We start from the raw sequence: 25,468 nt of genomic DNA, 5'->3' as shown, positions 1-25,468 counted from the left end.
ATTTTGGCATAACTTAATTCCTAATGTTGTCTACTGGTACATGTCAGGAGGAATATGACCTTGGGGATTGTGCATACAGGTCATCAACCAAAGAAACAATTTTACGAACACCTTTTAATTTACCAACTGTTTCTAGTGCTTACCACTAGGATTTTGCAAATTTGACATTTGTGACCAAAAATACACTTTTAAAAAACTGATAATCTCTTACTGACATAGGATGATGCGCTTGATTTTCTCAAAATTTAAAAACTCTTTATTATTTTGCAGCTCTCTATATGGATGCCAAATAAGTGTTACATAAAATAAACCACCAAGTATCTCATTTTCTTTTTGAACAATTTCTGAGGTTTGTAGGAATGTAGTTACTGTGTGAAATTTGAGGCACTGAAGAACATCATATATTGCTTATCTAAAGTTAGTATATCACAAGGAAATATAAATCATTAATATATACCAAATTTATGTATGTCTATGTCTTCTTCCTCCTGAATGTTTTGTGCATAACATTATATATATTGTAGTAAATATTTGGAGTTAGATGCAGTTATTTGGGACAAGATTCTATAGATTCAGTAGGACATTGTTTCAGAGTATTTATAGAACCAGGCTTGGGCGATAAAAAAATTGTCTCTTAGGAATGCTAATGAGCAGAAACCCATTTGGGATGGGAATTTGACACTTCAGCTTCTGAGTGATGACCAAGAACAGCATGGGTGTCCTCTCCTTTCTTGTGACTATTTGAGGTCATTTTGGACCTAACTACCCAGTATGGTTGTCATAACAGCCAGGCTGACAGACTGTTTTGACTATCTGTGAGTGACTAAACTAATTTTGCCCAGGAATGTGCAAATATTATCCGGGCCCATCCAATTCTATCTTCCAAACACAGCCACCCATACTCATAGATGGCAGCTTGTTTCCTGCCCAAATACTCATTCACCATGCTCTGAAGGTGGCTGGAGAATCAGATGGCACTTAATATGTTCCTCCTTTAACTTCTGTCACCTTCATTCTGTGGACAGAGAATAACACATGAAAAATTTGTATTATCTGGAAGACATTCAGACCATGTCAAGAAAGAAAGGCCCCAGATGCTCTGTCTTTCCACCCCCAGCCCCCCAATTCTTCTCTTTCAGAATCTGAAATTTTTACAAGAATTATTATTGACTTCCCAAGGGCTTTTGAGATTACTGTTAGGTTGTCTCTCTACTGACTTGGCAAAACTACTGTTGCTGTTTGGCCACCAGTTGCAGAAGTAGTCTGTCATGGGTCATTATCATAGTAGGCTCATTAGTTAAAACTTTCATCCTGGGTTTATCAATTGGACTTCTCTAGGATGGCAGCTTAGCTCGTTTATTATGCATGAAATTCCTCACTGTCTGTGTTATCTCGTACTCTTATTTCTTGCAGCAACGGTTACAGTGAATTTCAGGTTTTTTTGCCTGGTTTGTTCTCACTATCACCTCTGTTACACAGTCTGCCTGTTTGCCCTCTTGTCTCATGGGCATGCGGGAGTTTCCAACAATGACATCAGTATTTTGCGAGACTAACACTTAGTACACTTAGTAGCTGCACTTCTCTCTCCTTGGTAGAACAAGGAGAAAGTCGTTTTCATGAAAGAGAGACATTCTTTCATTTTTTCTTCTTAACATGATTTAGAAGTGGATCTGTGATATGCAAACAAACATCGGTAGTTCTGCTCCCAGTGAATTTTAGGATGGATTTAGCATCTTAAATAAGTACATTTGAAGGATAAGATGTTAGTGTTATTTCTCAAGTCCTGCCTGTATCACTAGCTTCTCCACTGTCTGCCTCTACCCCTGGGATTTTATCATTCCTGGGCCTTAGACATGGGCTGAATGCCCAGGGGACACAAGACTTTGGGAACGCTGGCCTCAGCCTCCAGTTGCTCCAGCCTTTGTCCTCAGGTCTGATGCCTGGACATGTAGTGGCCTCAGTCATGTTCTGATCGTGTTCCCCAATTCTGGGAAGTGGATCTCAGTTGGGTTTCTGTACTAAATTATTTAGTAAGTGTTCTCCCAGGAAGCCCAGGCCTTCCAGATCAGGACACTCTCAAGCAGGAGGAGCTATTACCTCTCCCAGGCAACCTCAGGGCCATCTCCCTGCTGCCTGATGAGATCCTGGAAACCAGCAGCTCCTGGGTTTCCTGTGGGTGTGAAACAGCCTCTCAGCCAACCTCCCTATGGCTGCCTTCACTGCTTTTATAATGCCTGCAACTTTCTTTAAAATACTTCAGCACATACAGCGAGAGGGGTGTGTGTGGGGGGTGGGGTGTGAATTTTAATCCAAAATTTTAATCCAGTGAGGAAAATTGAAAAGCACCCCAATTGGTAGTACTCACCCTAAGCATTTGAGATTAATAAGCATTTGAAAAACTTGAATCAAAAGTCTAAAGGTCACTCATTATATATAAATTATACCTCAGTAAAATGGATTAAAAATAAGACAAGCCTATTGTCCAGTGGCCACCTAAATATCCTCTTCAATTATCTTTTTCTCTCATTAGCACCAAATGCACTTATACTAGCATGCTGCAGTGATTGTTGCATCAGAGTCACCTGGAGGACTTGGTAGAATGCAGATTACTCAGCCCCACCCCTAGAGTTGTTGCTTCTGTAGGTTTGGCATTTCTGATAAGCTCCTATGTGATGCTCAAGCTGACGTTCTGGGACACCATATTGCTTTTTCCTTTCTGGACTTCTTAGTGATGTTCAAGATTCATGATTTGTCTGTAAACAATGTACAAGCCCTACTATCCTTGCATGAAGAGATCACAAGAATCAAGCTAGCCCACATGCCTACATGATATCTCTTGGAAGCTTTTTAGAAATGCAGAATCTCAGCACAGATGCCTGAATCAAAATCTGTCCTTTAACTCCCCTCTGTGATCTCAATGGACATTGAAGTTTGAGAAACACTTGCCTAAACCAGATTTAGCTCACATCATCTAGTTCAATGGTTCTCAATTGTAGCTTCACACTGGAATTATCTGCAGTGTTTAAAAAGTAGATTGATGGCAAAAGCACACTCCAGTTGTTAATCAGAATCTCTAGGGGCGGGACCCAGGCTTCTGAAAGGTGATTCTAAATATAACAGGTGCTGGGAACTACTAATCTAGTCCCTAGGTGCTAACCACATAGTTTTCCTTTAATAGTGTACCAGCTGGAAATCTCTTCCCCTTATCCTGCCCTCAAATTTAAATACTGACAACTTAATGCCAACCAATCCTTTCTTGTAATTGAAACGAAATGATTTCATTCACCATGCTTTTATAGACCTTTTTAAGAGAAAACATGTTGATGTTCTATCCACATTTATTTTACAGTCTGAGCCACTGGCTGTATTTTGTAGCAGTCTAAAGCTCAAATGCCTTCCTAAAACTAAATTTCTAGTCTAATATTAAGGTGTAGTTACTGCACTGAATACTATTCATCTGGAGATTTGTGAAATGCTACAATTTTATGTTCTAAGCACCTTATAAAGAATCTTGCCTTAGATAAGATTATACCCCATGGAAATCTTTACTTAAAAACCTACATAATTTGCTCCAAGAGCATGGAAAAGTCTCTGTTTCCCTTCTTGAATTCCCTTTATTCTCACCAGAACTCACAGTAGAGAGGAGTCAAAAGTTGTGTTTCAAATTATATAAATTCCTGACATATTATTTGAGCAGATGAAAACTAATTGATAGAGCATTTAGGCACCTTGAGATTGAAATATGCCCTGATTTTTCTTATCCCCATTTACCTATAAAACAACTGCATGGATCAAGATTTATGAGTTGCAGGTACCAAGAAATTAAATATTTCTGTTGGCCCCATTCATTGATTATTCTCACAGCTCAGACATAGGAAAGATGGAAGCACTGCCTGTAGCATCTTGCCTCCTCTAATTTCCACCTACAAGAAATGTGAACTTCAGTCCCCTAAATGTGCAGGTCAGAATTTCCATTCTAGTGAACACAGATTTGTTCAGCCCAGGTGGGGTGAGATATGACAAAAACAAAGAGCCAGCCAGTCAGGAACTGTGGGGCTCTTTTTCCAGGGCATTCTAGGCAACATCTGCTCTCTTGGGAAACTGCTGTGGTTTCAATGTTTGTGTCCTATCAAAATTTATGTCAAAATCCTAATCTCCAAGATGATGGTATTAAGAGATGGGGCCTTTGGAAAGTGATTAGGACATGAGGGCCTCACCCTCATGAATAGGATTAGTGCCCTTATAAGAAAGGCCCCTCACTCTCTTTCCAACATGTGGGGACACAGCTAGAAGGTGACATCTGTGAACCAGGAAGAGGTCCCTCACCAGACATCAAATCTGTCAGCACCTTGATCTTGGACTTCCCAGCCTCCGGAACTGTGAGCAATACATTTCTGTTGTTTATAAGCCACCTAGTTCATATTTTGTTATAACAGCCTAAACACACTAAGACAGAAGTCAAACCCAGATCTTCCTAGGTGGGCAATGGAAGGACACCCCCAAGTTGGGAGGGGCCACTCTTGTAGACTGTGCTTCTCAAACTGTCATGTGCACAGGAGTTACCTGGGGATCATGTTAAAATATAAGTCCTGATTCATTGGGTCTGGGATGAGACCTGAGACCCTGCATTTCTAACAAGCCCTCAGAGGATATTGATGCTGTTAGTGTAAGAGCTACCCCTTTGAGTAGTATGGGTTTAGAACTGTGATTCTTAAACAAATGAGAATTTGCAAAAGAATCACCCAAAAAGCTCATTAATATACAGATTCCTGTTTCCCATCCTTAGAGCCTGACTCGGTGGGTGGTGCCTGATCATTTGCATTGTAACAACTTCCCAGGTGATCCTGATGCTGTAGGCTCCTAGGTAACTTTTAAGCTGTCTTAGCCTTCATCACATCCACTTAATCTCCTCTTTGTAAACAGAGAGCCAAACACCAAAAGATTGAGGACGCTACTCAGTCATCCCTTTGGAGAAAATTACCTAGCAAATGTGGAGAGTATCACAGGGTCTCTGTTCTTTTTTGCATTGATGATATGCCTCTAGGACTAAAGACTAAAAAAAAGTACTTCTGGAACAAAATCTAGAGATAATATTGAGTTGAAGGAAAAAGCACTCTGCATGAAGTGGTGCTGACTGAATAAAAATGGGACTGGTTATTTTGCAATACGTGCATAGAAAAAAATTAGAAGGGCAGATAGCAAAATCTTGACATTGGCTGTCTCAATACAAATAATGAGATTTGGGATGTTGTTTCCTTTTTGCTGCATACTTCTTTGCTTTACACTTTCCCACAAAAGGCATTTAAATACTGCTTCCATAACCTGGAAGAAAAAACCAGAACCAATGTTTTTAAGGAAAAAAGTGAGATATATGCTCAGTGAAAGTTCATATATCTTTTCAGTTTTGTTTTGTTATATCTATGTCTCTCTACATTTTTTTCATGGGAAAGAGATTATTTTGCCCATGATAGTTCTCGTGTTCTGGGAGCAAAGGAGATAGATAAGAGTAAGGTACAAACACTTGCCTGGAAGTCAGACACTGCCTGCAGGGAGAAAGTAAGTTTAAGGAGATCCAGAGAAGTCAAATATTCCTGCAAGAGAATTAAAGACAGCTCCTCTTCCTCTCCTTCCTTCCCAAATGATCCAGCACAAGCCCTCAAGACCCTCTTAAAAAATATTTTTTTCCTCCTTTTCCTTTGAAAGACGGAAATAAGCTTTAAGTTAATTTAGAAAAAGTTGGAAAAGATGAAAAAACGAGAGACCAGTAACAATTACAACATGCTGGGGAAGTGGGAAAACCATGCCGATCTGGACATCAGAACCAATTCCCTCCTGTGACGGTCTAGTTCCCTGGCACCCAGGCTACATGTGTGCACTCAGGATGCCCAAGCCAGAAGGAAGGCAATTGGTATGGAAGGAAACATCTCCAGAGCATGTCACCATGGAGCCAGTGATGTGCTCAACTAGTGTCAGGGGATGATCCTTCTAGAAGCATGCAGCCCCAGGCTCAAAGATGGACGTCCAGAGCATTACATAAACCATTCCCTAACAAGCTTATTTTCAGCAATTCAAAAGACATATTTAAGTTATATTTGTTTGTTTGTTAGTTTGCTCTGTTAATCTGAGAATGGTCAAAGAAGTGGACAGACATCTAGTTCACTCCTGGCATAATTTTCCAACAAAATTCTAGGACTCTACTGACACCTGCTGGCATTTTATCTACTTTATGTTAAAAAAACAACGAAACAAGACATAGAAGCATTAACATTTTTTTCTACAGTACTTTGGCCTTGTTATGCTAAGTGTACTTTACCTGAGTGATAATAGAGAGAAAGAAAGGTCTGAAGGGACCTTTTCCATGTCATGGAGGGAGAAGTGTGGGCAAGCCCTTGGGTGAGACTCTCCAACCTGCAGGACTGACCACAGAGTTCTCATTAGCCCTCTGCCCTACGCCAGCTGCTCTGTGACCTTGGGCAAGTCCTTTGACCTCACTTTTATCATCAGAAGGAGAAAAAAGCAGAAACCTTTCCTCCCAGTGCCCGTAGGCCTTCTGAGGGAGGATTCTGGTAGTATTTCCTACTAACTGAAGTATGGCCTTTGTCACTGGAGTGATGACCTCAAAGGTCACTCTTAGTGACCTTCCCATCACAATAAACAATATTGTGCACCAGCATTATATTTTTCAAAAGATGGCTGTGTGTTGTTTAAGCCTCCTCCAAGCCCACCAGCTCTGTAATTTACTTTTAAAAACAGCTAAATTAGAATGACCTAAAAAAAGCCAGTGAACAGTGGCAGAAACTGTCCACTTTTTTGCCCTAGGAAACTATGGACTTTGCCACGTCACAAGGTTTCAGGCTGAGGAAATGCTTCCCAGTGAATGCCAAGCAAATCATTTGTGCTTTTTCTGCCTGTGTCTTGGGAAACTCTTTGTGGGTCTGTGGGTTGTTAGGCCAATAACAGGATATTTGATAATCCCCAGGGAGTGATAGTCCACATTTAGCCTGACAGAGGAAGTGTCGTCTGACGATGAAAAATAAATGAGGTGCTTCTTCAATGTTCCTATGTCTTTTCTCCCTCCTCCTTCAGAATCCCCACTCCACCATCATGCTTGCTGAGGCTTTCGATGCTATTTGCGGTTCTCAGGAAACGGCCTTTGCTAGTTGTAAAAGGAAATTTACCTCCTGTAGCTCCTCGGTCTTCCCTCAGAAGTCTATTAGGTATGACTGGAGCACAGAGAGGCAGTAAAAACTCTGCTATAAAAATAAAACAAAACAACCCCCCCCCACCCCAGAAAATAGCACGTGTTGGTGAGGATTTGGAACATTGGAACCCCTTTTTATAGGTGGGAATACAAAATGGTACAGACATCATGGAAAACAGTATGGTGGTTCCTCAAAACATTAAAAATAGAATTACCAAATGATCCAGTAATTTCACTTCTGGGTCTTTATCCAAAAGGATTGAAGACAGAAGATATTTTTACACCAGTGTTCATAGCAGCATTATTCACAATAGCCAAGGAGTGGAAGCAGCCCAAAGGTCCATGGCGAGATGAATGGGTAAACAACATTTGGTATGCACATGTAATGGAATATTGTTCAGCCTTTTAAAGGCAGGGAAATTTCATACGGGCTGCAACATGGATGAACCCTGAGTATACTATGCTAAGTGAATTAAGTCAATTACAAAAGGACAAAACCTGTATGATTTCACTTATGTGGGGTACCTAGAAATAGTCAAAATCATAGACAGAAAGCAGAATGGTGGTTACCAAGAGCTGAGGGGAGGGAGGAACGGTGAGTTATTGTTTAAAGTGCAGAGTTTGAGTTCCGCAAGATGAATGACCATAATAGTTGCACAACCATCTGCATGTACTTAATGCCAATGAATTCTTCACTTAAAAATGTTTTAGATGGTAACTTTTATGTTATGCTTATTTTACCACAATTAAAATTAGAGGAAATATTACATAGCAAAAATACAAAACAAAACAAAAACAAAAACATACCCTGCTGGAACGCAGTCATCACCTCTGGCCCTTGCAGGGATTAAGTTGCTTGATGGTGTTACACCTGGTAATGCTGTGTAGTGCTGTCTGATAGAACCTTCTGTGATGATGGACATGTTTTCTATGTGCACCATCCAGTATGGTAGCCATCAGCTCCATGCTGGCTTTTGAGCACTTGTGGCTTGCCCTCTCACACTGACCAAATGACTAGAAAGTCCAAAAGTTGGTACAAGGATTGGAAGGTTTATTCAGATAACCAGCATCTGGGGGATGACCAGGCTAAAGTCATCATACCTTCTGATACCTGTTTTGGGATTTATAAAGAGGAAGAGGTGGGAAGGTGAGGTAAGGGTTTTGTTCTGCAGGAAATATGGGAGGCTGGTCATGGGATTATCAGAGGACCCTGAGTCAGATGTGAGGGTCCCATGATGGACAATGGGTACTTTGGTATCATGGAGTCTATAGTTGGTGGACTGGTCAGCTTCAAGCCTTGATGTTTTTTCGGGGTTGGAATCCTTATCTCTTAGGGAGAACTCAGAGACAATAACCTCAGTAAAGCATCACTGGAACATAAAGATACCTGACTTGTACCTCTAAACAATGTGGATGCAATTTTCCTTTAAGCAAGAAGGTGAGTTAATAATCGGCTAGGGTGTTTTGCCTTTCTTTTGGATTTCCTTTGTTTGCAGTTGATTGGAGAGGTAAAAAAAAAAAAAAAAAAAAAAAAAAACCAAGAAAACTTAGTTTCAATCCTTAATTATAGGTGCACAACATCTAAAGTAAATCAGCGTAAGAGGGTGTAATGGGAGAAAAACAGAAATAAACTTTTGAGAAGGATCCTTTTGAGGCCTGATTTCATCTCCGCGCAGTTTCAGTCATATGGTCAATTTCTCAATTCCTCTGCTAACCTCAAGGAATTGATGATTATCAGTTCCCAAGTTAATGGCTAACTAAAATTTTCTGCTTGGTTCTAGTTACCCCAAAGATGGCTGTTCTCTGGCTAAGTTTCCTTTCAGTGTGACTAGTGCAACTGAGATACTGAATTTTATATTTGTTCAATCTAAATTTAAATAGCCATATGTGGCTAGTGGCTGCCATACTGGACAGTGAAGGTAGAGTTTACATCTATATTACTATCCCCAAAATATTTTCCCTTCCAAAAGCACTTAGCCATAAACCTAAGCAGTCAGGCTATTAACCTAAGAAGTTATGGAATCAGCTTGTGTGTGAGCCATAGTTTTGTTTAACCCACGGTATCAATTTGCTACAAAGCATTTTGCAAAGGGTGTGATTCTTTTATGGATTCATTGGCATCAGTTATTGGACCCTAGGATAGAGTTGGCCTTAACTCATGGACTAGCTTTTTCTAATAAAATGCCCTTTTAGAAACCAAAATTCCTTTACTGCCATGTACAATCTTTCTTCACTTTTCCTTGTAAATCCATGAAATGATGGTATGAACTACAACTGAGGTCCAAGTTCTTACACAGAAATTATGTGAACCCATTGCTGTTTGTGTACCTTGGCAATCAAGGAATGTTTTACTTTTTAAGGCTTTGCTGGAAAACACAGGCAAGTAAGATATGTAACAAACGCTTAAATTGAAGGAATCACACCATAAAATTAATGAAAATTAATGAGTGCATTATCCTCTAAAGCCAAATATGTCATCATGTATTGTATAATGTTGCCTAGAAATAACTAAGTTTGCCAGCAACTGAAAAAGGTCTTATATTTTTAAAAGGCTGCAAATAGGGCTGCCTGGTTAGCTCAGTTGGTTAGAGTGTGGTGTCGCAACACCAAGGTTGAAGGTTTGGATCCCTGTACTGGCCAGCTGCCAAAAAGTAAATAAGTGAAATAAATAAAAAGGCTGCAAATAGAAAGCTTAATAAGTCAATCAGTGGGTAGCATTCCTTTGTGGCAACCCAGTGTTTAATGGCACTATAGATGCCATGTTTATGTTCATGGAAAGAATGAAAGCTGTTTGTCAAAGGATAAAATATGAGCATGCAAAATATAGATGGCTGTGCGGCAGGAAGGAGATGGAAGAAGAGTCTATGTTTTTATTACACAAAATGGAAACAGGCTATCTAATTAAAGCACACCGTATTTGGCTCCTGCCAAATGCTCACCAAGAACTTTTTTTTTCTCTTCCAGCAATGGGTAGAAGGCCTGAGATCAATCATACACAACTTCAGGGCCAACAACGTCAGTCCAATGACATGCCTCAAGAAACAGTGAGTTTGCATCACCTTCTGTTCTGAGCAGTTATCAAGCAAATGGTCAGATTCAGAGGTGAAGGCTAAGCATACGGTCAGGCACATTCCTGCTTGCCTTTTCCTCCATGCTCCTAACCTCGGAGGAGTCCTGGCAGGGAATGCATGATGAACCCACAGACTGAAACTTACATGAAAGGAATAGTTAATGGCCAAACAGTGCTGGCACCTGTCACCCCATACGCTCTGGGTTGTGAGCTCTGGCTTTTGTGACCCCAGACTGAGTCTTCTGATAGATAGCTCTGCACGCCTGGGGCTGTATCTAGTCAGTGGGGGTAGCTTGATTCTCCACCACATGAAACTGAGAAATGGGGAGCCTGGCCAGGAAAAGTGCTTGCAGAAGCACCCATTGCTAGGGTTAGATTTTTTTTTAAATTGAAACATAATTGATTATTCATATTTGTGTCAAATATCAATACCTGTATATAACACGGGATAATCAAATCAGGATAACCAGCATATTCAACATTACAAAACTTAATCATCTTTTTGTGATGAGGACATTTGATTTCTTCTTTTCTAGCCATTTGATAACACACAGTAAATTAATGTTAATTATAGGTGCCTAGCTCAACTGTACAACAGAACTTATTTTTCCTGACTACTTATTTTGTGCCCATTAACTGATTTCTCACTACCCCTCCCCACTCACTAATCCTGCCCAAGTTAACGTTTCAAGGTGACATTGAAAGTTATCCAAGTAGAAATCCTAGTCAAAGTCAAACATCAGCCTATGTGAAAAGCAGTGATCCTTGAAGGCATGAGGCTGCCTGCCTTCACAGGGCCATCGCAAGGCAGTTCTGAGGTCCTGACGGGCCACATGGAGACAGTGCAGGATAAGCCTGCAGTTCTCAAATACAGGCCCAGCACCAAGAGTGGATGACTTGTGGCCAAGAGGTCAGTCCTTTAGGCACTTTTGTTCCTTGCCTCCTGGTCGGTTTGGCAGGTGCTGAAGAGTGTGGGCTCTGGATCCCAAGTCCCAGCTTCGTCACTTAGTAGTTGTTGCGTTGGGTGACCCTCAGCAAATGCTTAGCCTTGTGCCTCACTGTCCTCATCTGTCAATCAAAACTACAATGCAGATGAAATTGGAAAGCACCTAGCCCAGTGCCTGGCTCCCAGTCATTCTTCATTCAGTACCAGTTATCTTAATTTTTATGGTATCCCTCTAGTTTTCTATTACTGTGCTTAGTGGAGGAAAATTATTTAGTCTTGTGTATTCCTGTTTGTTATGCAGCTGCTTTTCCTTTTCCTCTGCAGTTGCTGTGGCATGTCTTCTTAAAGAGAACCCCAGTAGATATTTTAATGGCATTACTTCAGGCACTGATAGTCCCAAAGGATCCAAGACTTTGGGAATGCTTGCTTATACCTGAGTGACCCAAATACCTGTATCTGGATACCAGATCTCATGGTGTTCACCCAGCCACCTGCTGCTGTGAGGGTGGCCTCACCAAGGTCCCAGACCTGCCAGCTTCTCCAGAGAACTGTCCTCTACTGAAGGGGAACCTCCGTGCCTGGGAGATTATACTCCTCCCCCGCTTATGGGGGAAAGCCCACAGCCAATGATGGGCTGAAACAGAGTACAAAAGGCCAGCGCTATTGCCACCAAGTCTGGTGAAGATCACATGAGATCAGGTTAAAGCTTCAGCCAAGACCACAACTTTACTTAATGATTTCCCTGCCCAATCCACTTTCCTCACTCCCTGTATCCTGAAGACATCCCCTTAATAAGTAGTCACTTGTGCTTCTAGGAACCTTGACTTAAGACAGAAACTTTACCAAATCATCATGTTCTTTGTGCTGTTAGGATATTATTGACTGCAAACAATGAGAATGGGAGTCATTAACTAAGGGCCGTCCTACCTCCAAAGTACAGATCAGTGTTCTGAGTCCCATGTATTCTGAAGTCCTGGGGAACATAAGGAATTGCTCACCACCATTTGAGTTGATGAACTTCTTTTACCGTAGGAAATGAAGGAATCCATGTGACCTGCACTTTGCAGCATGGGAGCTGGGAGTGATGAGTCCTCATAGGTCCTCAAGATAATGCTGGCTGGTGTCACCGTGCAGTTTCATTTTCTGTCACTGTCATATATTACTAAGGAGCAATAATCGAAAGCAGGACCAATCACAAATAAGTATTGATGATGTGTTTTGCTCAATGCAGGCACCCAATTTTTTAATTCATCCAGGGTTGCCAGAAAACACATAGGACTCTTAGTTAAATTTGAATTTCAGATAAGTAACAATATTTTAGTATTAAGTATGTCCTATGCAATAATTAGAATACTTACAGTAAGAAATTATCTGTTCTTTATCGGAAATTCAGATTTGTCTGAGAGTTATATATTTTTATTTGCTAAGTCTGATAACTCTGGATTCATCTTATAGGACATAATTGTCTCTGACTTTCAGAATACATGTTCTTTGTTTGGATTAACTTTCTTTTAAAGTACGTAACCGAATTGAAGCTGTTTCTAAGAAACATTAAAACAATGCTGTTGCTATTGTTTTCCAGCTGGATGAAATTGGCGTTTATGACCAACACAAATGGTAAAATCCCTGTTAGAAGGTAAGTAAATCATTTCTGTCTGCCATCTATGCCCTGCATCAATCCTCATGACACAAACCAAAGAGAGAGCCCTTCACGAGTACTTGTGTGTTAATTGTCTTAAAGATATTTCTAGAAGCTTAGCTTGAATTACTTTGCCAAATACTATATTTGATTCATAAAAATCACTTATGGAAGTAAAGCTGCATTTTTCCTTAGAGTAGGGAGCATTTGATAAATTAAGGAATATCTGAAAATATAGCATTATTAAAAAAAAAAATTCAAAGAAGTGAGTTCTTAGGATTTAAATTTCTTTTACCTGCTTACCCTGAGCAACTACTAGCTGAGCATGAAGAACTTTATATTGTGTACTAACATGGACGTGTGTGGACTGTGTCTTGGAAAGTGCCTCTGGACAGTGTGTTCTCGTTCTGGGCTTTGCTGCTCTGGTGCTCAGGGCAATGGGGCTCCTTCTCTGGCTCCTTGCTGCCTATTCTCTAGGTGTACTGTAACTGACACTACCATTCTTCAGAGCCACCACTTCCTCCCTTGCCCTGCCCCAGATAACAGTGACAAAGAAAACAAAAAAGGAGTAAGGCTTTGGTGGAATCAAGAATGAAGGGAACAAGAACCAGATACATCCTCCACATGTGTTCTTTAATGCTTGTGATGACAGATTTCACCCTCTGAGGATTTCTCATGCATCCCTTACTTTCTTTCAGATTTTAGGGTTTGCTAATGGTCTGTAGGTACAGCTGGAAACTTGCCATAGTAGTGATGGTTACTCTTACCAACTTCCAGGATCTTTTTGGTTGGTGTTTGTGTAAACGTTTATGGAAATTCCGGAAGCTGGGCTGGACCCCAGAGCATCTGCTCTCTACCTAAAACCAGGAGTGTATTAGGGTGCATGAACCTAAGCCCACAATCTGCATCACACGTGGGTTCCCCAGATGCCTACTCATTCTTTTAGGCTTCTCCAGACTCAAGTTCATGTCTGTGTCTTCTCTAGATGCCACTTTAGCAAAGAAACAAACTGACAAAGAACAACAAAAAAACCCCAGAACTACTGGGTAGAATCCTGTCTTAGAACCGATCTATCCTTCAGAGATGAGGCAAACAGGTCACCAAGTGCATACCCCTGTGTAGTTGCACTTGGGCAGTGGCATCCTGGTCACTCTTGGCCATTTCTGAATCTTCTTTGCCTCTCTCCCTGCCCAGTGGCTTTATTCTGCTCTGAAGCTTCCATTCTGCATCCCTATGAGAGTGTCTTCGTACTCCCTTGACATTTCTCTTTTCACATTTAACAGAGTTGTCCTAGAAGTCATTACTTTTCCTAATTCCATGTATTCTGACAATCGTGAACTGAAAGTACCCAGGTGGCATGACTGAAATATTCATGAGAAAATATAAGCATAGAAGATGACCTTGGGCAGTATTCTTTTTACTTAACCTTGTATTGAGGACTTACCAGGTCATAGGCCTCAGGCATTTGTTGGGGTCTTTATAAATCTATGTACTGGATTCCCTGCTTTTATTTAATAACTTACTAACAGGTCAATTTTACACCTACTTTAGAAGTTCAAAAAACCCCTGTTAGCACCCTTGACTGATGATTGTTGGCAAAGACACTTTACACTGTTCCTTATTTTATTCAAAACCTTTGCTCAGTTAAGCAATAGCAGGACGATTATTTTAATGTATCTCTGCATTCTACAGTCATTGTGAAATATACAGTGCATTTTTATTTAAAATCAGTATTGAAATAAAAAATCCAAACTTTGGAGAGCACAGATAGCAGTGTGAAGAACAGAAATGTAAATTGGACCTGTTTTTACATGCCTTATTGTCCTGCTTTTGCTACTAAGATAAGATTCAGGAAATAGACCAAGTAGAAGCACATAGATTGTGATCCAGGCACTTCTACCTAACAGTTCTGGCTTCATTTGTATGGATCTCACTAATCAACACATAGTCGTACAGCCTTCAAAGCCTTTTCTGATTCCAGTGATCTTTATCCAGCATGTTCACATACAAAAGTACTACCAGTTTTTTTATAGAAATAGCCTAGATATTTTGTCGTCTTTAGTTCTCTTTGACCTGAACTCTTTGGTGTTTGCAAGTATTAACAGGTGTTTGAAACAAGACATCTATGATTTAGGAGTAGTTTGTTAGAGTTGATGGAGAATAGATACCAACCCCCCAAAACCAGATAACTCTTTTGGTGGATGAGCTGCCGAGGGTTAGGTGGAAATTGTTCAGGGGCCGGCCCCGTGGCGCACTCGGGAGAGTGCGGCGCTTGGGAGTGCAGCGGTGCTCCTGCTGCGGGTTCGGATCCTATATAGGAATGGCCCGTGCACTCACTGGCTGAGCGCCGTGCAGATGACACCAAGCCAAGGGTTGCAATCCCCTTACCGGTCACAAAAAGACAAAAAAAAAAAAAAGAAAGAAATTGTTCAGAATGTTTTAATGGATATGAAGAGTAAACACTTTTAAAATGTTATTGCATCACTCTCATTCTGGAGATTTAAAAATGGAAACTGTTAGTATAGTGTGCATAAAGTAGTTAAAAGGGATCTGGCTTCATAGCCATCATGTAGCTTGGGAATGGCCCCTGCTCTTTAGCATTAACCCAAAACTTAATAGCAGGGGTGGGGTGGGCAGGTTGCAGGAATGACAAATGAAGAAAGTCTCACTCCTTACTCCCGCTTCTCTTTTCTTTGTATGTACATAATCTTATGCAGTCTGTCCTTCTCTCACACCTATGAACTCATGCTCAGTTTATCCTCCCACTCAGACTGAAGCTTTGAAAGTCACTCTTTCTTTTTGCCATCTCCCACCCCGTGTCACCTGGGGTGGGACCAATGGCTAGAGAATTGGAAAATGGGTAGCCTGGCAAAGGTTGTAGGCAGGGACTGGAGGAGACGGTTGTGTTATAGAAGGCTGAAATTACGGCCAGGTATGGCCATGGCAGCCCAACTTCTACATCATCCATCCATGTCCTGAAGGCCCAGCAGCCTTTCAGGAGGGTGGGATCCCACTGGGGCAGGAGCCTCATCTCTTCACCTCAGGAGTCCTCTGTGACTGTGGTGTTAAAGCCGCTGGGTAAATTGTAGACCCAGTGCAGGCAAGCAAAGAGTGGGACTCCCTTAGTTTCTAGGATCATTGCTGTCTTCGTCACCTGCAAAGTCCCCTGGAATATTTAACCAGGACACTAACAGGACTGGACACAACTCAAGTGTATTTCCTTATGTAGCATTTTGGGGGGGAGGGGTTGGCAGTTTATTTTGATTCAACAAAAACCCATTGAGCACCTGTTGGCTATGTAGCACTAAGCTGAACATTGTGGGTATGGGGCTATATATAAAAAGTTGAATAAATCACAGTTCCTTTATAAACACTCTGTGTTCCCATGAAACACCTCCATGATGTTGCCTGAAATGTCCCCAGCCTGTGATAAGTGTGTTTCTCTCAGGGTCCTGGTTAACTGGTATCCTGCTGGAAACAAGGAATTCACCTTCACTCTACACCCCACCCCAACCCTGAGCAAATCCATTTTAAGGCCCGAGGAGAATGATTCTGAAAGGTGCCTAGAACAAAGGAAAGAAAGACACCACCCCAGGAAAATGGTCTGACTTCCGTGCTCGCATTTTCTATTCTGGGTTTGGTCAGTTTTAGAATGAGGTGAGCACGTCTGTGGTGAGGTTGCCCAGCCCAAGCCCCCTCATGAAAAGATCGGCCTGAAAAGTGAAGCCCCTCTCCCCTCTCTCTGCCTCCTGAGACATTCTGGTACTGATTCCTATTTTTTACACTTGGCCAAGCCCTAGCCAAAAGATTCTATTCCTATACATTCTTCCCTTCTTACTGGCACACAGGTTCTGTTTCAACAGAAGGGCTCAGGCTCCATACCTGCTGTATTTATGAACATGTCCATCAGTTTTCATCTCATTATACCAGGCCTGTCCAAACCTAACAGAGGCTTGAGTTAACTGGGATACCTCTGAGATTGCTACGCAAAGATTTTCCTCCTGATTACAGATGCCAGATATCCCATATCCTGCCAGGGTCTGTAGTTCTCCTGTTAAGACACACTTAAAAAAAAAAAAAAAAAAAAAACCACTGAATAGCTATTTTCCCCTAAATTAAAAAGATCAGATAAATTGTATTTCATCCAAATTCAATGTATAAAATTGCATGGAATCTTGAGAAGTGAGAAAATAAAGACATAGCACCTTGTCTACTAGAAACCTGTTAACCAGTTTATGTGACATCATACACTTGTCTCTGCCATGCTGTAAAATTTGTTAAAGAGAATTCATAGGCCTCCTTGTATTTGAATACAATTGTCTCATGAACTCTTAAAAATGTACTTATTGAAGTATTCTTGGACTTAGCACGAAACAATAAAGCTTTGAATGAACACATAATAATTCATTTACCTAAAGTTCCTTCTTCCCAGTATATTTTGGGAAGTCGTACCCTGTAGTCGTAGTGGTGCTTTTTCCCACTCCTCAAGATTAACTGGCTGTCATGCCTACATTGGGAGCTTGCTTTCCACTTAACACGAATGGCAGAATATATGAAAAGATCGGGCATGAGATGGTGTTAAAAATCGTCTGGTGCTTACAGAGGAGGTATTCCAAAGCCAAAAGACAAAAGTAAGCTTTATCTTCAAGTCAAGGCCGGACTTCTGGATTTATAGTTTAAATTATCATGGCAACAAATTATCTGGGCTTCCAATCAGGGAGTAAATGAAGTCTCCTTTGGTGGCTAAGGCATGGCTGAGAGCCAAGGATGGGGTTCCAGGGTACTCAGTCCTCTCCTAGATAGCTTTCATGTTGAGTGTCAGCAACGCATTTGTACGGGGAGTCTCTCTTTCCTACTTTTATGAACACCAGGAAACATGCTTATTAATAGGTGTTATCCATTTGACTGGCCTTGATGCTCCCCATACCAGTTAAAAGGCATTTCAAAAATACTATGTCTCAGAGTAGTGCCAAGATCTTGTTGAAACATTGGATAATTTTTTCCCTTACCACCACCCCCCCAACCTACCACTTTCATAATAAAGTTCCTAATCCTTGAAGCAGCTGACATTTCATAGTGGCTCAAGTGTGCTTACCTTGAAAGCAAAAACAAAACCTGTCTGATAAGGTATGTCAACTGTAGAAAGTGTGAAAGCCAGATTAAGGGCAGTCGCAGGCATGGGCTGAGTTCTGCTGGTCTCCTAATTTCCCCCAAGCCTTGATAGAGTCAATATGAGGTTTTATGCTAGAGCAACTGTCCCACCTGCCACATTCCTTTCTCCTAAGGAAGTAATTTGGTAGGACCAAAATGTATCATTGCTTTTCTCTAACAGCATGTATCTCCCTCCCCCCACCCCATACAGATTCCCTTGTTTTTGGAGCACAGAAGGGAACCACTTGTCTTAGAATCAAGTAGAATCACTAGCATAACCAGCTCTGGTAACCAGAAGGTCATTGGAGGAGCTAGTTTGGAAAATGAAAAAACACCTACAAATGAAAATTAATTTTATTCTCCATTCTTCTTCTTTTCCCTTAGTCCCACCATCCCCGATATTACTTTGCTCTTTGTGGCAGAGAAAACAGATTAGACAGTAACTTGAATTTTTCTTTGTTTCCTTTCTGCCCTAGCATTACCAGAACCTTTGCATCGGGGAAAACAGAAAAGGTGATCTTTCAAGCACTCAAGGAATTAGGTCTTCCCAGTGGAAAGGTATTCATTAACTTAATCATGTGTTTCTAAAACCATTTTGTTTATTTATGGTTTCATATGTAATAAACTAGATTATTGATATTAAACTGATCTCAATTAGATTCAGAATTAGATTCAGTGACAGATAGTACAGTTAATTTTCTGTTCATTCTCCTTCCTTTCTTCCTTTTGTTTTCTGGGCATTTTAACCCAAGTGTTTTAAAATTCAAATAATTCACTTCAAAATGATTTTTGTCAACTTTATCTAGAAAAGGAAATGAAAGCCAGGCTGCTCTTTTACAGGCTGCTTATGGAGCTTATCTTAGAGAAATCTGTCAACACTTCCCCAACCAAGCACAATGTCAGCACGAATAATTAACTAATAAATTTAATTCTTCAAGATGCCTGTGCAATATTTTATGAATCTTCTCTCCCCAGAACATTTGTGTTCATTGCCCTTCAGATTTAAAACAATGAAAATTGATGTGTTGACTGCAAGAAAGATTTAAGCCTGTACCTGCTTTAACAAGTCCTATTTGAAATATAAATTTCAGTATGAAAAGTAAAATCTTATATGGTCATCCTAAGCCCCTTTATGTGGTCTTGTGAAAATTCACAAAATAATCATAAACATTGGGCTTGATTTATTCCACATCCTTTAGGCAGGCACTTACTTTATGAGTCCGTTTTTGTGTTGCTATAAGAATATGTGAAACTGGGTCATTTATAAAGAAAAGGGGTTTATTTGGCTCATGATTCTGGGACAGCTGCATCTGGCATGGGCCTCAGGTTCCTTCTACTCATGGCATAAAAACGGAAGACGAACCTGCAGGTAAAAGCAGATAATATGGCCAGAGGAAGCAAGAGAGAGAAAGGGGGAGGTGTCATGTTCCTTTAAACAACCAGTTCTCACAGGAACTCATAGAGTCCCCACCAGCCCCCCACCCCTGCCCCAGAGGGTGTTAATCTATTCATGAGGAATCTGCCTGCCCATGACCTGAACAGCTTCCAGTACTGCCATGTTGGGGATCGGATTTTGACATGAGCTTTGGGGGACAACATATCTAAACTCTGTCACTTACTTTTCTCCCTCTAAGAGAGATAGAGGAAATGTTTCTCTGTTTGTCCTTTGGGGTGTTTCCCAGAGAAGCTCAGCTGTAGCCAAATGTTTGCACACATGAACCATGGCTGCATGAGAACTAGAAATGCTCATTTACATGTGCTGTGTTCTAGCAGGATAGCCTGGCCGTGCCTGGAAGGTGGCCTCCTGGCTTCTATCAGCAAGAATTAGAGACGGAGGCCCTGGGATTCCAAGTGACCATCACCTTGCTTCATGACCCTGTAGATCTCACCCTCCACAGAGGAAAACAGTGCTATGATATCAATCAATGACACTCTTTTATTCTTCACAGAATGATGAAATTGAGCCTGCAGCATTTACTTATGAAAAGTTCTATGAACTGACACAAAAGATTTGTCCTCGAACAGACATAGAAGATCTTTTTAAAAAAATGTAAGTTTTATTTATGAGAAAGTATCATATAAATATTATTGTCCTTTTAGATTTTTAAAGCAGTTTTGTCATAATATTTTAATATAGTATGTTGGTAGTATCTAGGAATATCTAGTCAGCATTACATTTTCACCCCTTAGTTTATCAGTGTAAAAGTTCACTCAGTTTTTGAGAAACTTTTACGTAAGTTAGTTGCAGCACCTGGAACTTTTCCCCCCTTGCATTGGCTTTACTAACTACCTATAATTTTAACCTGCTCCTTTAGGTATTAACCCATTATGTGAACTAACTAGATTCAGTTTGGAATGTTAATATGTTGTTGAAAAGTTCATTCATTCCAGTTATTACAAATGGATGACTTACATGTTGTTTTTGAAATAATGTCTTTCGATGATGCTAAAGAAGAATTGCAGATGTTTTCTGTGACCTAGCGGGAGTGTTTTCTTTCCTTTGTTGTTGTTGGGTTTTTTACCCTTACAAACAGTCTCTGGCCATTTTGAGAATTCACCACTATTTCAGGGTTAGAAAATAAGTTTAGAATTATCATCAGCAAATGTCAACATGTAAATCGTACCTACTGTAGTATCATATACAAAAACTTACTTTTTCTAATAAATTTCTTTTCAGCAATGGAGACAAAACTGATTATTTAACGGTAGACCAATTAGTGAGCTTTCTAAATGAAGTAAGCTTTTTCATACATTAACTCCATAAAGTCTGTGTGCAGTGGCTTACCTCCTCCAGTGTCCTCATTGCATGTCCAGATCATATGCCCTTAGTCACTTTGCTTCTGACCTGCTGATCTTTCCATTATGGCTTTACCAGGTGCAAAAATCAGCTGCTGCCCCATGTGTCCATGTGCTTCCGATGCATTGGCTTTGCACACTATTTTATGTTGGTTTCTTGCTGTGATGTGTAGCTCTGGTTCTGTGTGTATGTGTGAATTTTATAATATATTCATTTAATTAAATGTGTCTTTATGTTTTTGCAAGATGGTATTTAAGCTATTTTTTTTTCTACTGATCTCATTAAATAGAAAGAGAATGGACTGAGTTTGCCATGCTGTAGTTAGATTCTCCATTGCTAACTTTATCTCATACCTTTGCATGGACTGGAAAGCTTTATTTTTGTCTTTTAATGGATTGCATGTAAAAGAAAAATGTAGGTTCAAATAGAATGTTTTGACAACAAGCAAAACACTTGAGATCCTGGGTGAAAATATAGTGAGTATTAGGCCAATTGGATTGCAGGTTAAATTTTTATTTTTTTATTTTTATAACAAGCTCGGAGGTAATTTTAGAATTTACTTAACAACCCAAACAAAATTTGGTTAAGCACAAGAGAAAAATAGTTTATAACAAGTAGAGATTGCAACTATTATTACAACTAAGATGCACTTCTTTTTTCTTTACATGAACAATAAAAGTATTTTCAGCGAAATCCATTAAGGCTCTTGTTGATCTAAAAAGGAAAATTTGCTCTTTTTTTGAACCCAATAATAAGAATTTAAGTGAGGGATGGACCATATATTTTTGTTTCAAACTAATGTAAGTTTATCACTACACCATATAAAGAGAAAATTTTAGAAAAGACAGCACCATGCCAGACAAAAGGTGTTGCCTTAAGAAAAGACAAAATGCAGACTGTTATTTGCCACTTACTGTATGCAAACCACATCTTTGCAAAGGTCTTCTCTTTTCTTTCCTTGTGAGGAAAAGTGGATTTCAATTCATAGGGTTGCACTTTGGAAACTACGTTAACTGAAGTCTAAGTGCACTGATGCTAGAAAGGGAAGGTACGTCATATATCCACACAGATGCCTCCACTTTTAAATAATCCTTTCAGTACAGTACGATATTTATTTTACTTGACAACATTTCAAGTTTTTCCACTCTGGTAGTTTTTAGTCACTCAGATACTGTGTTCATAATCTTTACCCAGATATTATCCACATTATTATGCCACCCTTGCTCAGAAGTTAAAGCGCCTTGCTTTGTTTGTTTCCCTAACCCCTTCCCTCTCTTCTACCCTTTGTTTTTTGTTTTGTTTAATTTCCCTCAGCTTCTTCATGCACTTTGGTTCATCAATCATCTTAAGTTTGGTGTGATGGGCAAGAATTCTGCTTCCAACTAAGGAGAGAAGACAGTTTAGTGAAGAGGAGAAAGTCTACCGCATGCTCAATATGGCACTTTCTAAAATAAGGCCTCTCATGTGCTTTGGAATGAAGCTGGCACCTCGCCATCTATTAAACATTACTGAGACCTTAATTCTGCATTGCACTGTTCAAAGAAAGAAACAATTCTTAAGCCCTGAGGATAGATAGTGCGTTCATACACTATTATCTGATGCATTTCCTTTTTTGGGCTGTTTTTGTTGACCTACCCAAAGGTCACTCTTGTAATTCTTATTAGTCTAAGACATGACATTTAATTTAAAAAAAATACAATTACCCATACTTTCTTGCTCTGCCATCCAAATTCTTTCGTAAAATACTTATTTGTCAAGATTTAATCCATCACTATTACAGTAGATACTAGTATTCATTTCTTTTTTATGTTTCCTTCTATTTGGCTTCTCATTAACATGAAAGTACTTATTGAGTGAGACTGATGGAATCAGTATGATTCTGGATTTCTTTACATCATAGACTATAAGACAGTCCAAGAAAGTATATGTACAGCCTTTATTTTGAACCAAACTTTGTACCCTTAATCTCTTTTCTATCCTAGTGAACTCAACTGGAAGGACTAGACAAAAATTTAAATATCCCCTTGAACAAGATTTGTCAAACCTGGAAAACATTCTACCAGGTCTTTGTACCCCTCTTTTGAGTCCTACCCTTGCCCCTCTCATTTCTCCGAAATCAAAAACATCCCTTAAGCAGAGGGACTTCAAAACCCATAATGAAAGGAGACAGAGAGAGCTCACTCCAGAAAGGAATAGGCATTGGAACACAAAGGACCTAAACATTTTCAAAATGCCTTAACCATGTAGTCTCAGCAAGAGAGCATTCAACGTCGCATTGGAAACCCTGGATCATGCAATAAGAAAGAAAACTAAACAAGTACCATGAACACTGGAAAGGACAAGGCCCTAGTCTCATTATTTGCATATATTGATTGTCTAGCCTGATACCAAAACAATACACTGAAAAACCCTTTGAATTAATAAGAGGGTTCAGCAAGGTAACCAGAGATACAATCTGCAAAGCAAAAACCAATAGACTAGACACATGTACATGAGCATTAACCAATTAGAATAGGTAAAAGGAAAAAAATCCCACTTATATTAGCAAAAACCATGCTGGCTTCCACCACCTTCCAACTTGTAAATCCTTTTATGGTTCCTATGAAATGTTCCATTTGGGGTCCTAATGTGTATCTCCAGGAGGCTGGGAGGAGAGGAGAGACTATTAGCCGTTTACTGCCTTGGTCACCATGTACCACCCCCTCCCTACCCATGCCATCAACACTTACTAGCTTTTCAGTAATAGTTTGAGACCTGCCTTCTCTCTGCTTCTCTTCTCTCCTTAGTCGTTCGTCCCCAAAGTGTGATCCGTGGACCAGCAGTATCAGCATCCCCTGGGAGCTTGTTAGAAATGCAGAAATTCAGGTCCTCCCGGACCTGCTGACTTGAAATCTGCCTTTAACAAGATCTCCAGGTGATTTGTCTGCACACTGAAATTTGTGAAGCATTGTCCTAGTGGATTACTGGATTCCTCCTTGGGATGCTTAATGTGAGTGGGAAGAACATGAGAGCAGGATATACATTCTGTTATTCTCGGTAAAGAATTTAGTCATAGATATCAGCCACTCAGATCTAAAATTTTGCCAGAGCCATGTCTCTTGCTGTCATCTGAAGAAAAGAGGGAAACCTTTGCCTAAATTATAGAAATAGCAAATTAGACCATAGGAGAGCTAGCAGAGGCACTCACTTTGAGTTGCCACGTGGTTACATAGTGCTTCCAACTCATTTGCTCCTATGTGGCAGGACTGATTAAAATCTCTGGACTTCGGCTAGTTTCACCTCTCTTTCCCTCTTCCTAATGAAAAGCTAAATTGATTTTAGGTGTACCTTCATTCTCTGTTTGACTTCTTACAAAGATGATAACAACTAAGGACCTGCAGAAATGGGAGACGTGTGGAGGGCAAGAGAAGAAGGTTAAAATAGGAAAAGAGGGAAAAGGTCTCAGCTGGCCACAGTAACCAAAGATGAGTTTTATTGCTGCTGGTTATCTTTCTCCCACCTCGCACATATAATATGATCCCTGATCCCAGTAAGGCTAAATCTGATTTTTAAAGTTTTTAAAAATTTTTTATTTATTTTTATTTTTATTTCTTTTTATTTTTATCTAAGAAAGGGCCCACAATCTCTTTCCTTTTTTCCTTTTCCTTTTACAATATCCTTATTCTTTAGTTCATAGGAAAAGAGAGAGAAGGAGGAATTTAGTCTTATGAGTAGGCTTACTCTTGCCGTTTATGCCTTTCCCTTTTGTGTCTCTCTTTTAATATTAATTATGTCAACATCCATATTTCTCAGTGCTACTTTTATTGATGCCAGTTGATGCCTTTTCTCAGTAAGAGTAAGGACATCACCTTGGAGTCCGGTCCATGTTCTCCTCATTTACTTTGCACAGTTCTGTGACCTGTTTTTTTGGAAGCTATTTAGAATCTTATTTTACAAAGCACTGGGTACCATGGAGGGAAATCCTTGGTACATTGTTTCCCCAAATCCTGACTGAAAACTGCCAGTCCCTCAGAGCTGTGAAGCATTTGCCTCCCTGTGCTTGTGTCTAGGTGGAACTCTTCTGCAACCATATTCCTCTGAGATTAGCTGGACCTGATCTTTCTCCTCATTGTTTTTTCATATAAAAATTAGTTTTGTGACTCTCATGCACACCTCACTATTGGTTTCCTTGTCTTTTTATTATCCAGATTGCACCATGCTAAATGTGAAAATTTTTGAGAAAGCAAAAGATTGTATTATCTAGTGGAGCAGATACAAAGACAGATGTAATTTTATGTTGTCTGTGCTTAATGCTTATTTGCTGAGAACGTAATTTTCAAAATGGAGGATTAGGATACATCCATTTTAGGATTTGGTTTTCCTGGCTAATTGCTTCTTATAGGCAGGATGGTCTAATGAATGCCACAACCTCTAACTACATTTTAATGAGGTTGAATTGGGAGAACAAATGATTAGCATTCTTCTTTCCTTGTAGGACTTAAGTACTTTTTAAAATCAATATGCAAATATGTTAAAATGCATACCGTTATGGGTCAGTGCTGTGCTTCTTAAACTTGAGCACATCAGAATCACCTGGAAGTCATCTTAAAACACAGATTCTCTGGTTTCATCTCAGAGAATCAGAGTCGGTAAGTCTAGGGAAGAGCCCAATAATCTGCGTTTCT

General features: G+C 40.0%; 1 protein-coding gene across 1 annotated transcript in view; it reads left to right on the top strand.

Annotated features, from left to right (window-relative positions):
* PLCB4 (phospholipase C beta 4) overlaps nucleotides 1–25,468 on the top strand; it is a 404,723-nt gene that overhangs the window by 272,905 nt on the left and 106,350 nt on the right. Inside the window, exons 7-11 of the mRNA XM_063092112.1 lie at nucleotides 10,166–10,245; nucleotides 12,800–12,853; nucleotides 18,484–18,565; nucleotides 19,957–20,057; nucleotides 20,685–20,742. Coding sequence (XP_062948182.1) covers nucleotides 10,166–10,245; nucleotides 12,800–12,853; nucleotides 18,484–18,565; nucleotides 19,957–20,057; nucleotides 20,685–20,742 — 375 coding nt within the window. The remainder of the gene's footprint in view (nucleotides 1–10,165; nucleotides 10,246–12,799; nucleotides 12,854–18,483; nucleotides 18,566–19,956; nucleotides 20,058–20,684; nucleotides 20,743–25,468) is intronic.

The sequence above is a fragment of the Cynocephalus volans genome, chromosome 1 (assembly GCF_027409185.1).
Source record: "Cynocephalus volans isolate mCynVol1 chromosome 1, mCynVol1.pri, whole genome shotgun sequence".
Lineage (NCBI taxonomy): Eukaryota > Metazoa > Chordata > Mammalia > Dermoptera > Cynocephalidae > Cynocephalus > Cynocephalus volans.
The sequence above is the reverse complement of the archived record's forward strand: the minus strand, read 5'-3'. Positions and strand labels throughout refer to the sequence as shown.